Source organism: Bufo bufo, chromosome 6 (genome assembly GCF_905171765.1).
Source record: "Bufo bufo chromosome 6, aBufBuf1.1, whole genome shotgun sequence".
Lineage (NCBI taxonomy): Eukaryota > Metazoa > Chordata > Amphibia > Anura > Bufonidae > Bufo > Bufo bufo.
Genome location: NC_053394.1, coordinates 98,826,858 through 98,841,810, shown reverse-complemented (window position 1 = coordinate 98,841,810; position 14,953 = coordinate 98,826,858). Strand labels below are relative to the sequence as shown.

Genomic DNA, 14,953 nt, shown 5'->3' with positions numbered 1-14,953 from the left:
GCCCTCCAGCTGTTGCAAAACTACAACTTCCAGCATGCCTGAACAGCCTACAGCTAGCAGCCTACAGCAGGGCATTGTGGGAGTTGTAGTTTTACAACAGCTGGAGGGCCACAGGTTGAGCATGCCTGCTCTAGAGTTACCCTGCCTGTAGTCCTAGCCAGTTCTGGTACATCCGACAGTCCCAGCTCTTAGGGGCATTTTATATGGGGTGATTATCATGCAGAAAAATAAGCAAACATTTCCAATCACTGGCCAATCATGTGCAGCTTTTTGCATGATCAGCGAGAATGTGCTTGTTTGTCGTTGATCAAATCTTTTATGATGACCTAAAAATCAGTTTTCAGCATTATATCCCCTCATGTAAACCGGCATTTGCTAGTCAACGGCAAACGAGAGCAAAGGAAAGACAAAACGATTTCAACAGAGATAAAGATTAAAAAACAAAACATATGCTGTGTTACATATGAACGTGTGCCTTTTGCATGTTAAAAAATCACTATGTCATCAATCAGCATCAATCGATTTAGCGAATTTATCTTCATATGCAAAAGGACCCCAAGACATCTGTTTATGAAAAGTGCCCGGTAAATAGAATTGCTAATATTTGACATTTACCACTGTGTTCATTAATGTTCTTTTAGGCACAGTAATAATGTACCATCATCAAACGTAGAAAAGCCGGTAACACAGTAACGTACCTACACGCTGATTTTACGGCACTCAAGAGAGGCCAATACATAATGTTAAATCTGCCTTTAATTACCACTGTTCTCTATGTAATTTTCTAAAATATCAATTCCCCCTTTTTGCCTGAACATTTCCTTAGACCGGTGTCTGCCTCGAATGTGGAATGTTAAATGCTTTCATTTCTCTAATGTTTACACCAAAATGATTAGAGAACAAAGGAAGCATTTTATTAATGTAATTCTTGTCAGAGATCTGGAAGCACTTACATTTACTTACATTTGTTTTCATTTGAATACAGAATAATTCATGGCAGTTTACGTTATGTGCACAGCTAAATTTGCTTGCCCACTGTGAAAGACAATCAAGCGGTTTTATAGATTATGTCTTCTGTGAACAGCTTTATGGCTTAGTAAAGCTTGAGTATAGCTCTGGATGTTTTGAACAATTATTATGTTTAACCAAGCTATCGAAGAGAAATACTCCGTGCAATTCAAATCTTTGGATTAATTCAGACTAAAAATAAGTCAGATCTGTATATCTTTAGTGTTGGAAAGAGCACCTGTCATCTGCCCAGAATGCTGCCAATATTCATGAGACCGCCGCTTATCAATTCAATAGGTGCAGTGACATCATTAAGGCTTTTTACAATTAATATTCACAGAACCCGATGAATATTCATTCATGAGATGCCAGGTAGCAGCTCCAATCTCATGAATATAGGCTCCTTGACTGCATGAAAGTAACAGGTGTATGTTAATATTACTAAGTTTTAGCATGAAGACAATTTCCACAAATTGCTGAATGTCATAGGGCAGGCATGCTCAACCTGCGGCCCTCCAGCTGTTGCAAAACTACAACTCCCATCATTCCTGGACAGCCTACAGCTATCAGCCTACAGAAGGGCATGGTGGGAGTTCTAGTTTTACAACAGCTGGAGGGCCGCAGGTTGAGCATCCCTGTCATAGGGGATAACAGGATCTGGATCCTCTAGTGAAACCCATAGAGGCTCAGTCATTGTTACCAGCCACCTTATCAGATGGTAATTAGGTTTGTGGATTAATAAAGAAATTCATAGATTATGTTATAGAGGTACGGGCCTCATGAATAGCTCAGAAAGTAACACAGTATCTGCATTGTTTCAATAGCTTTATCCTTGGGACTACTAACTAATGTGTCAGCAGTTATATTTGTACAAGAGGATTAAATTGGACTGAGCTCTTAGCTGTGAACATTGCTTTCTGAAGAAAACAGGAGCTGCGTTTAGAGATCAGAATATTTTTTCCCAGATATAGGATTAGTAGTAAGCATACAGTATGTATAGGGTGGATATCTAAATGTATATATCTGAATATAAATTCATAGTCCTTGTTCTGGTCAGATTAGTCATCACTAGCTGAACCTCCCTACATTCACATGCATTTGATTACTGATCGCTGTTAGATAAATTTCCATCAGGGTCCTCCAGTGACCAATATTTTGGTTGGTTTACAGACATGATGTCTAGGGGTGATTATACAGGCCATTGGTTGACTTTCATAACCAGTCATTGCCCCAAGTTAAGGGTCAACATTTGCAATTTTATATTTCCATTGTCTGGTACAGTATTTTTTATTGCAAAAATAGCCCAGTCTGCAGCGCTAGTCCTGCAGTCAAAAATGCTGGAAACCTAATGGGATCCAATTAAAAGTCAACAAGATCTGTAAGAGCAGTCATGGTTACCATGATGCTCATGTGAACAGAGCCCTAAGTGACATCAGACAGGACTGACTGTGCCTCCTTCATACAAAAGTATTAGAGAATCAAAAGTGCCTCAATATTTCCTCTATCTCCTATAAATCCTTTTTTTTGTATTCTAGTTTTTTTTTTTTCAGGCTCGGTTAGAGGAAGCAATGTTTAATAATTGGGTAGCACCGCTGCCCACTCCCTCTTTAAATTCTCTAATAGATGTTACCACCGCCCTACAAAACTGCCACAAAAACTGTCTGTGTGATTCCAGCCTTAAGGGGGTTGTGCCATGACTAAACGTTATCCCCTATCTACAGGATAAAGGATAACTAACTGATTGGTGGATGACTGACCGCTGGGACCCCCAGCGATACAGAAAATGGGGGTCCCATTCCCCCATCCTGATGGATGGGCAAGTTGAGTATGCACCCTGCTTCTTCATTCATTCTCTATCAGACAGCCAAGATAGCCAAGTGCTGTACTCTGCAACCTATTATAGTCCCATAGAGAATAAATGGGGGACCCCCATTCTTTGGATCAGTGGGGGTTCCACTGGCTGGACACCCACCGATGTTAGTTGTAACTTTTAATCATGGCAGTAACCTTCTCCAGTAATCCAAAATTGGTGCACAAAGTATTAAAAATTCTGTTGCCACTTGCTCTGACCACACTCTGAGGACGAATGTGCTGCCTGGTACATCTGCCCATCTATGGTCAAATAAGTGCTATATGTAATACCGCCACCAGCACCGCATTTCATTTCAGAAGAAACAGATTAAAATCAACATTACAGGTTAATTTATATGATTAAAATATATAAAAGATATACCATCCATGGTGCTCATAAGTGGCATCTGAATATCTTTACACATAACTGAATGGATAAGAACCATCCGCTGCTAGAAGAAATACATTAAAAAACCTGTTAATTAAACACTGAAGTTGCTTAGGACAGCAGAAAACGGTATGACTGTGGGGCAGCACAGGAGGCTGATTAACATTGACAGGCGTACATTCCTAGGCAAACACAAAGGCTTCATAGATTGTTGACTCTGATTTTTGATGTTCCCTTTTATGAGCTTTTAATATAGTTACTTCTTGAAAATGTTTCCGATATGTAAAATGTTATTTGTGCACACACTAGAAGGATGTGATTGTAAAGCCCTGCGAGATACATTGACACTACATAGATAGGTTATTACTATCAGTAGATTTATATATGAGAAAGGTGGCAAGCTACTCCTTTAGGGTGGTGTCACATACAACTATGTGTGGCAGTTTGTGATGCAATCTTTTGAGCCAAAGTCAGGAGCAGATCCAGCTGGAAGAAGTATAAGTTCTTCTATTATATGTCTTTACTTTCTTACTTTGGCTTCAAAAACGGCACCAAAAACTGTGACAAAAAGTTGTGACACCTCCCTTACCATGCCAAAACTGCACCAAAGGTCACACAAGCAGTCGTATTTTGGGTGGCTTTTGTTAAAATTAAGGCCAGTGAGTGGAAAAAGCCCTAAAAAATGTTTACGACTAATCAAACTGAGCCAGTATTCTGATGCACATGTGACGGGCCATATTTATTAATTGTCTTAGACACTCTGCCAAGTCTACTCAGGGCATAGATAAATGTGGTGCACCTTTTGACTGTCTCATCTAAGTTTATGCTGTCTCAGTTTTAGACATGACTATGAAATATGCTTCAATGTGTGTAGAGAACTTCATATTCTCCTCTTCAGTGCCGGCACAAAAAGCCAAAACAAAAAATGACATGATAAAAAAGTGTACAAAAACCTGATCTAAACACTGGAGCAGATTTGCTAATTCTGTCTAATATTTAGCCAGTGTAAACTCATGCGATCTATTACACAAAAGTTAAGACACTTTTGTAGAACTATACACCTCTTATTGTTTGGCTTCCTTTGAGAAAGAATTTAGCACCAAAATGTTGACACACACAGGGGCCGATCTGACATTTCTGGTGTTCTAAGCAAAGTTATGTCTAGGGACCTTTGTTATGTCCATGCCCCAATGCAACACTAAGCCTTGTCCCCTGTCACAGCAATAGGTTCCGCATAATCAGCCCACTAAGCTATGACCCGTCTGAGCTTAGTAGTGCAAATAGCACTTCTGCTACTGCTCTATACCTAGGTAGGGGCTCCCTTCTCACTGAACCCCTGTGCAGCTGGACCTCTTTATTTTGTTTTTTCAGCCAGCAGGGGCCTCCTAATCCCTGGTTTGCATTGTGGTAAAGTCCGCCACTGGGCGTGCAATGTTGCATTTTAAGCCACACCCCTTTCTGCTAAGTCACACCTTTTGTTGCATGCAAAAATGTCTAAAACGCATAATAGATGTGATGCAAGGCTTGTACACCAGAATTTGAACCAGAATTTCGGCAGATTTAGCTGAATAAATCTTCCCCACTGTAAGATTACTTTTCACATGTTCTTCATTTTCTTCTTTTTTTTTTAAGGAAAACGAAATATTCCAAGAGAGAAAAAGAATAATGGAAAGTTTCACACTTCGTAATTTCAAAAGGGTTTGCTCCTCACAATGAAATAAAGCTAGTGTAAACTGCAAAACAACCCATTACAACAGAGCAGATAGACAGAGCAATACAATTATTGGCCACGGTAGAAGATAGGTCATAATAATACAGTTGCACTAGTAAGCAAGTACATTATCTGAATGAGAGTAGGTCAGATCGGCCAGCAGGCTTGACCTTACATATGGCTATAGTAAAAAAAAAAAAAGTACTTTGAGTTGATCACTGACCCTGTTGTTTATTTGCATGTACTCATTACAATGTGATTTGATTACAGCAGTTCCTCTATGGGCAGTTTAAACGAGAATATGCAGTCTGGGAAATACTGTCAACGTGACAGCCGCATTTCCTAGACTGACTCAAATTTAGTGCATCATAGCGATTTATGATGCTGTAAGTACCGGCCTGACGGCAGGTCTACTGTCCTGCACTCATAGTTTTAGTGTGGAACAGCAGACCCACAGTTAAGCTCCAACTTACAGCATCATAAATCACAGTGAATTCAGGCAAGCAGAATCATGGTTGGCCTGAGTAATGCAGCATCACATGGGCAGCATTTCTGCAATCACATGTTCTTGTGTGAAACTGGCCTATTAGTTGTATGGGGGAATGTTGGGAAGTTAGTAAGATTAACAGGGTTCCAGAATGATAATTTATAATCCATCCACAGGATAGGTGGGGGGCCTGACCGCTGGGAGTCCCACTAATCAAGAGAACGGGAGACCTATCCCCCCCCCCCCACACCTTTGAATGGAGTCGCACTCAATCATGCACCTCATTTAATATCTGACGGACTGCCGGAGACAGCTGAGTAGTTGTATAATACAAAATATACAATGACCGAACATACTTTTTATTCCTTTCAATTTCTGTGAGTTCTCAAGATCTCTTGCTGTCATTCATTCATTAAGTCCAACAAAGATAATCTATCCTGGTGACGATGACACGGGTTCACGGCTCACTATACAGCAGAGCTTTGATAACTCTACTGTAATGACCTGTGCCTCCATTTACATGACCAGGATGGACTTTTATCCATTGAAAGCAAACCATAAAGATTCTCACTGCATGAGAGCAAGTAGAGAAATTGAGAAGTATATTGTACATTTAACAAACTATAACCTTCATTGACTAAAACAATACCTGCATCATCACTGATGAGATCTAATACCGTAATACCAGAAAGTGCAGGTAATTACATTGTGAGGACACGACACGTGTACGCTATCCTTTAAACTCCTTGTAGATTATTTTTCCTTTTACAAAAACGATATACTTGGGGTGAAGAGCAGGAATTTAGAACAATTGAATTCTTGCTGACTGATTTTTTTCGTTTACTATAAAGAGGTCAAACTTTCCAAAGCAGTAAGAAATTGAGTGCACACGCTAAGATAATATTAATATTTTTTATAATGTTCTTCCATGAGAAAAGCTTTTGTACTGAGCAGAAAGGAGGACGTTTGTATATCACTGTGATTATACAACCCTTAATCACTGGAATCCTTGAGCAGGTTGTCATATAATTGTTGGCAGTGGAGCCACATACTGTACACACGAGAAATATCTGATATTTGAAAGAAAAACCCCAGTCTTCACATCATGATACATTGACGACATTCCTATATAACACCCGTAATGATGGGGAGGGAAAATGGCAAAATTGAGGTCCATAGACGCCTCATTTTTCCCTCCAGCTGGACCACAAGGAGCAAAAGGTTAATGGTAATTTGCCTGTACAAGGGGAGTTCACAAGCAAAATGTGGCTGGACTGTCCTGCCATTTGGGATTCAAATGTTGGTAAGTACGGTATATGCCCGCGCCAAATAATGCTCTTAAAAATTTAATAGGGATGGGGTCCAACCTAGTTCCATGCTTTAACAGTAGAGAACACAAAGCAGAAAAAGAACACACAAACACCATGTCATAGCTAAGGTTTCATTTTTAACTGGTGTTTTAACTTAAATGGGGTTTTTTAATATCAAGGGCAATTTTTTTCTAGCCCCCAGAATGTGTTGTACCTAATGAAACAGTCATGCTCATCTGCCTTTCCGCTGCTCAGGCCTAATACCCTGGCTCTGTTCGGTGATTTTTCTGGGCTTCAGACTGTTTGCTTTTGGCTAGAGTACGGACATAGTCATGTGACTGCTAAGCCACATGCGGACACATCAGCGCTGAGGTCAGTCACTGGCTGCAGCAGCGCACTTGACCCTGTCCATATGATGACTGAATGGAGCTGGGGTGCCAGACCAGAGCAGGTCAGTATACTAGGTAACACCTGTTCCAGGGGCTAGGTAAAAACAGCCCTTATTCTGAAAAATTCTTTAAGTATACAAATGATATACATACTATACAATAGTATTAGATCAGCAAAAGAAAATGGTTGCCTCTGGCGTTCAGATGATGATGGGCGATTTGTTTCCTTGTGTATGTAAACAACATGCATAGATTGTAAAAGCTGCTTCTTACGTTAGAATCCTGACAACATGCACACAAAATCAACCTCTCGTAAAAACCTTGCCGTTAACACATAACTGTTTAATAAAAAACAAAAAGATAAAAAAAGCAAAGAAATCAACTGAGGGCTTATTCCATATAAATTAATAGAACAGACAGTGACACTGGCAGACATGTACAGTCAAATAAACAGTGTTTAACTTTCTTCTGCCATTATAGTGTTAAAATTTACTTGTAAATTTACTTGTAACTATACATTGCATTGATTTAACCTTTAACAGTCAAAACAAAAAGACAAATAAAAAGCAAAAGCGTTGCCTCTAGCGTATGCCGTGACATGTGAACCTACAATATTCCAGCTTTTTTTTCCCCGCTTTTTACCTTCTGTTACAAATGTGTGGAGCGCACTAGGTTCTATACTTTTTTTTTCCTTTCCATTATAAAACTAAACAAACCCAAAGTGTAACCTTGACGCCATTGTTCTTACCTCTAATATGTTACATATACAGTTATAGTGTGGCTCACACAGTAGAGAGCATTTTTTATGCAGAATATTGTGCTAGGCAAGGAATGTAGCTAAAGTATTAACAATTAGATAATTTTTTTTTGCCAAAGTGAATCTGCTTAAAGTTTTGTGCTGGGGTGTACAGATGACATCTGGGAGGAAGGAAAAGAGGACTGCGGGTTGATAGCTGTTAAAGGATAAATGTTGTTGTGTAGTAGGTCATCGTATGAAGATCCTACTTGGGTGGCTGATGCCAAATGTCTATATAGCTGCTGAGAGTTAGTGGAGTTGGTTAGATATTGTCTTTGCATCATCAAAGAATGGAGAGCTAAGGGTTGCATTAGTGGTGAAAGCACACTCTGGTTTTTCAAGTACTGCAGTGGATGAGAATAAGCAGGTGGTATGCGTGTGCTCAGCCCACTACATAAGCCTCCGGGATAGATCCCGGTAAAGATTGGCGCTGATAGTGGGTATTTGTGACCCTCCATCATACTACCAGAATGAATGTCATGCAATGATTTGCTGCTTTCACCCTCTTGACCTGATATCTCCTTTGGTATATTTAGAGGAGACACTGCTTTTATTTTTTTATCGCAGACAGGGCTGTCCATATCGTCTAGATTTCTTTTCAAAGATCGTGAGGTCCCGAAGTTCTGAGGAATGGCTTTACCAACCGTGATTGGATGGACTGTGGCTTCCATCTTCCTTACATTATCAAGTCTTACACTGTGAGCCTTAATGGGCCTGTGAATTGATTCTGTGTGCCTTTTCGATACTTGTATCGGCATTGGTGAAACTCGACAGGCTTTTGGATTACAGTCTATGCCAATAGCCTTACTGTTTGGAACTTGAAATGGACTTTGATGGGTTTTGCTTTCTTGCTGTACCAAATGATGAGAAAGGTTGGCTCCTTGCATTTTTGAAGTGTGCTTGTGCATAGATTTGGGAAGGCTCAAATCAGTCGGCTGGTCATCCATAGTATTCGAGACATTCTGTTTTTGTGGTTGATGTACCGAGTGATGATAGTGAAGTTTCTCTTGATGCTTGTGTGTAGAGGACACATTTTCACTTTCTCTATACATTTCCCTAGGGTGGTATTTTAATGCATGTTCATTGTGAAGATGATGCTCTGTATGTCGGTAAAGCCTATGCAGATGAGGCGATGAATAGAACTCAGCCAAAAAGGCTGGCACATTGGAGTTGTGTGCAGCCCTCTTCTCAGCCATTTTCTCTTTGCATTCAAGCATACTGGACTTCAAGGAGTAGGACTCTGCCAGCACACTCTGATGCTGCTTAGCATACTCACAACGGTAAGAGTCTGTTTTGTTTAAAGTACTGCTTTTGTACAGGTCATTTATGCTCTTTTTGTCATCTGCTGTTTTTTGCTTAAAACTTTGAACATGTTGTATCACAGATGGTCTGTTTATAGCCACTGTTTCAGAGTTCGATACCTGATGAGTTTGCACTAAAGGTTGGGATACTTCTATTTTGGAATTTAACTTTTTTTTGCTTATTAATGGTGGCGGTGAGCCGTAGGGGTAACTTCCAGTTTGTGAAGCCCCGCTAACCTGTGACAACAGCTTCTTTTTTGCTAAAGGGGACATTATTCCTGGGTTTCCCCTTGAGTAAAGCAGAGGTGTGTAACTGAATGATGAATCTTCATTTGATGAAGAGGATGAAGTATCCTTCTCTTTCAGCATGTCCAGAGTCTGAACCAAGTACACTTTGGGGTTCTGCTTCAATGCATTCTGTAAAATGCTGCTGTCCAGAGGATTTTTAAGGTCCTCAGAGACCAGTGGGTCCATCTTTACTGTACAGTTTGCAATATAATCTGGCATATCTGGCAACTTCTCATCTGACTCATTCATTTCATGCTGCAGTTGGACCTGAATTGAGGGAAACATGTTGTAATGTCCTTCCTGTACTTCCATTTCTGATGGATCTTGCTTGCAGTGTTCTGCTTTTAACACAGCTGCACTTTCTATGAGTGTGCTTTCTTCATCACCTGCTAAACTGGAACTATTCTCTTTTATGACATTAGGGAATGAGTCAATGGGAATAGGTTCTGAGTGCACGTTTTCTTCTTCTTTCACATGGCATACACTAGGAATGGACTCATCAAGTTCTTCTTCATCCAGAGGTGTGGACTGAGTGTCTTCTTTCAGTTCAGAGTTGTCTACATTCGGCTTGATCTCCTCTGAATCACAAAAAGACATGTTTTTCTCATTTACATCATCATTCTCCTCCAGTGGTGAAGCCTGAAAAAAAAAAATATATATATATTTTAGTGCCAACTTTTAAACAAAAAAAGTAATTAACCTGAATAAAATGTATATTCTACTAAAGCTGCACTCCAAGAATGTTTTGCACATTTAATGCTCTCCATCAATAATCTAGAAATACTTTGTTTCATCCTAGCTCAGCTGCATCCATATATTTTGAACCCTTTCACGTGACCCCAGACTGACCACCAGTCCAGCGTTCGCTCCTGTGTGTAGGCAGGAGATCATTCTCTCCTGTGTGGCTGACCTCCTGTGAACTACAGGATACATAACCAACTCTAAAATACCTCCTGGCAGCTCTCAAGCCCTCCTCTCCTAGCTCCATACTCTTTGTTTCTCTACTGGAGGTATCATTTCTGCCTTACCTAAGAGACTATGAAAGCAGTGATATTGTAGGGGAGTACATACAATTATCAGGTGCAGACTTCTAAATCTTTCCGGACTCACATTGACAATTTATACTCTCTGTGTGCAGAATCTCTGGTGTATTCCTATAAGATGCTGCTTCGCCTTGCTTGTAACAGTTGACAAGGAGAAACCTATCACAAGCATGAAGCAGGAGAGACAGACTGAAGGTGCATGACATTGGAATACATAAAAACGCTGCAGTGTACGTTAAGAGACATAAGTTTTATGTCACTGATCTATTATTGACTGTTCTTAGTGTGATGAAACTGCATCTCTTCTGTATTTGCAAAGTCCAGAGGCATGATAGGAAATATAGGCTGCATAAGGGAACCTTATCTGGGGAGAAGGAATCAAAATGGCTGACAACCCTTAAATCAACAACGAATGTCTACCTTATTTTTCAATAATAGCTTATGCTGATATACAGGCAAAACATGTTTTTGCTGGAGAGTGTGTACATAGTAATATTATACTGCTGGCAGTATTATCAGTATACTGTTGCAACACATAACCTAGTTACAAGTCAAAAAGCTTGGCAGATAAAATGTTTAGTTGCTTCCTCTACATCATTTGTTGACAGTCCTAGTCATATTAGTAGTAGCTATGGGACTGTCAATCAATATACAAACTAAATATATCTTCCATAGCTGTCAGAGCTTTGTTTGCCTGACAGAGAACTCCAAATCACCATGCACAGATCTCAAAGATAACATCACAGATGCCTGCAAACACCACTAGAGGGAGCTTATTGCAAACTCTTGATCCATAGTATACTATGATTACGCTCTTATGTTCCATCTACTGGTGGCTGCTAAACTTCCAGAATCTTAGCATTTCCGTCTATGCCTATTCAGGGGATTTGGAGCCTGGTGCCAGAAAAGCTGGCCCAACCACTATAATCTTATATTATGAAAATGTATCAGCACATAATTTGGACCTTAAAAATGACATTGTTTTAAAAGTTGGATATTCACTTTAAGGCACTTATCATAAAAAATGTTTGCCAACCTCCTAATTGCATGGGACAACAAGTGTGTCTATACATCTTCTATGTATTTTTCTTATTTTCCTTTTATGGAGTATATGATAAAATGTGTGTTCAGGAATGATGACATTTTGGGATACATTTATCAAGACGGGCGTTTTAGATACGGGTCTTAAAGAGCCCATGCGCTGGAAGTGAATTGCCAACGTTATGTAGAGGTAATGGCCCTGCCACAGCAGTTTCCTTGCTGTCTTACATTTAGACAATTTTCTACACCTAAACCAGGTGAAGAAAATGATGAATGAGATGGGCCTGCCGGCCCTTCCCCTGGCGTGAGCAGGGAAGAACATGGAACATGGCGTGCAACAGAATCTGCATCAGATACACGTCACAAAAGTGGAGTATATTTCTTCGTAAATGACCCCCTTTGTTGTCTAGTCCTCCCCAAAACCCTCTATCTATCTATGATACTGCAGACTGATTGGCATGAACAATTGTTATTGTCAATGCTTTGCATGAAAGCATTTTAAACCACCGTGAGAAATCTTATTTTCTCTTCCGCCTGGTTAAGATAACAGACACTGAGGTAACATAAAGAAGCACCTTATCTAAAGGCCAAGCTGCTGGTCATTATTTTAAGGTAAACATAAAAAGAATAATGATTCATAACTGCTTTTCAGCTGCCCGTTTCTATGCAGTAACCGCTGCTATCTCTGCAGATAGATTTTCCCTTTTAAGTCCTATTCAGATTTTCTCAATTCAGCCAAAATACCATTATTAGCTGCTTAAAAAAGTATTGCATTATCTTTGGTCTCTAGAGCTTATTCAATTACATGAAAATACCAAACAGATGAGAACATTTAGAGAGGGAGGGGAATTAATATCATTACACAGAAAATCCCACCACTGGATTATGATCGCCACCAGTGCCTGTATACTGTAACACCAGAACACAATCCCAAAAAAATTAATGTTTCAGCTTCAGAGTGGCTGCGGGACAGAATTAGGTTGCGACAAGAGTTAGGCTACTTTCACACTACTGTTCAGAACGGATCCGTCTGCATTATATTGTAGAAAAAATTCTAAGTGCGAAAGTAGCTTCAGACGTTTGAAAATTGAGCCATATTGTGTCATCTTCAAACGGATCCGTCCCCATTGACTTACATTGGATCCGCTTGCCTCCGCACGGCCAGGCGGACACCCGAACGCTGCTTGCAGCGTTCAGGTGTCCGCCTGCTGAGCGGAGCGGAGGCTGAACGCTGCCAGACTGATGCATTCTGAGCGGATCCGCGTCCACTCAGAATGCATTAGGGCTGGACGGATGTGTTCAGCGCCGCTTGTGAGACCCTTCAAACGGAGCTCACAAGTGGAGCCCCGAACGCTAGTGTGAAAGTAGCCTAAGAAAAATGTAAAATTGCTCTGTTATCAAGGTGAAGGCTTTGATGTCAAAGGGAACTTTGAGGGAAAAAAGTAGACAAATAAAGCCACAGATGATAAGAGCATATAGATAAGATCAGGCCTTTTGCCTTCCTGCAGTGGGACCTATGTTTTCCTCAATTCATCATGATCAGGATTCCTACCACACCCCAAAAATTGTCTAAAGCATTTTTGGGTGTTCCTTAGATAGGGCTATTTGACTGTGAGTTTCATAGAGTTTGGCATAGGGGCCAATTTGACTCTTTGTGTTCTTGAGCCGTACACCAGCACTATATAAATGGGCTGTGGAGGGAAACTTGCAGAAGCCCCAGAAATGGTTAAAAAAAAAAGGAAATAACCTAGATTCACCCATTAAATCCCATGCTGCTTTGTTGGCCATACTAGTCCAGCTGCGTACACCATTCACAAGACTGGTAGCCTCCCCACTGATGCTTGCATGAGACTGCTGTGGCCAATGACTGGCTGCAGCAGTCATCTGAATTAAATACCATACAAAATATTCCTACAGGAACGCTGTGGCCCACCAAAGTGCCAGGAAATTTAGCAGTTAAGTGTAGGTTATTCCTTTATTTTAAACCATTTCACTTGCAAGTTTCTTAAAATCCTGGACAACCCCTTTAAGTAACAAACCATAAATGAAAAATAGTATAGGTCAATACATAGCAATTTTAAAATATGTCTATGAATGTGTACCTGTCTAGTGTCAGATATGCCAGTACTTTAAGTTATATAATGCCAAATGTAATATTTTATACCAATAATACTAAAACTGAATAGTATTCACAGAAATGCTCACCATGTACTCCTCCACTTACAATCAGGTAGGTCATGCAGTATACAGTTCTACATTATCTCCTTTCTCTCAGTCACCAGCATCTCTTTACCTTATTCACTTGTGCCCTCCCATAGCATGCGAGATGATCGCTTCCACTCTGTACTAGAGCGCCACTTTCAGCTGACAGAGCAGTTCCCCAATCTACAGTTTTGTGAGGCAGATATTGGGCACATAGCAGCTAGTTTGACTTCTTTAAAGGGGTTTTGTGAGACTTAAATACTGATGACCTATCCTCAGGATAGGTCATCAGTATCTGATCGGTGGGGACCCATGCTGATCAGCTGTTTGAGAAGGCACCAGCGCTCCAGTGAGTACCGCCGCCTTCTCAGAGCTTTGCTTAGGCCAAAGTATTGCCTTGCGGCAAGTGTTCAGGATTTTTGACCGGAGCAAAAAGCGCAGCATTCTGCGGATTTTCTCCGGCCAAAAAACATTCCGGTCCGGAACTGAAGACATCCTGATGCATCCTGAACGGATTTCTCTCCATTCAGAATGCATTAGGATAATCCTGATCAGGATTCTTCCGGCATAGAGCCCCGACGACGGAACTCTATGCCGGAACACAACAACGCAAGTGTGAAAGAGCCCTTAAAGACAGGTGCTCATAACTCAAAGTGTATCAATCTGGTTGACATATCTACTAGTATAAATAGATATATCAAAGTGCGGCTGAATGTTGGCCATATTCATCCTCTTTTCCCACATTGACATTGTATTGCCACATTTCTATTTTAATAAGCCAATAGTCCAAATTAGAATGATGCACAATAACTCCCCCCACCCAGGGTAAATAGTCATCCTATAATCTGAAGAACAAGTGTGCTTCTTAACCTGAGAATATGTATCCCTGCTGCTCGGACCTGTTATTATTTACTTATATGCTTTTATTAAGAGTTGGAGAACAGCCTAGTTAAGGGCTCTTTCACACCTGCGTTATTGTCTTCCGGCATAGAGTTCCGTCGTCGGGGCTCTATGCCGGAAGAATCCTGATCAGGATTATCCTAATGCATTCTGAATGGAGAGAAATCCGTTCAGGATGCATCAGGATGTCTTCAGTTCCGGAACGGAACGTTTTTTGGCCGGAGAAAATACCGCAGCA

General features: G+C 40.5%; 1 protein-coding gene across 2 annotated transcripts in view; it reads right to left on the bottom strand.

Moving 5' to 3' along the window:
* Positions 1-6,932: 6,932 nt before the first annotated feature.
* Positions 6,933-14,953, bottom strand: part of ARID5B (AT-rich interaction domain 5B) — a 302,008-nt gene continuing 293,987 nt past the window's right edge. For both annotated transcript variants that reach the window (XM_040437893.1, XM_040437894.1), the window contains one exon: positions 6,933-10,168. In XM_040437893.1, the coding sequence (XP_040293827.1) occupies positions 8,030-10,168 (2,139 nt within the window). In that variant the 3' untranslated portion in view covers positions 6,933-8,029. The remainder of the gene's footprint in view (positions 10,169-14,953) is intronic.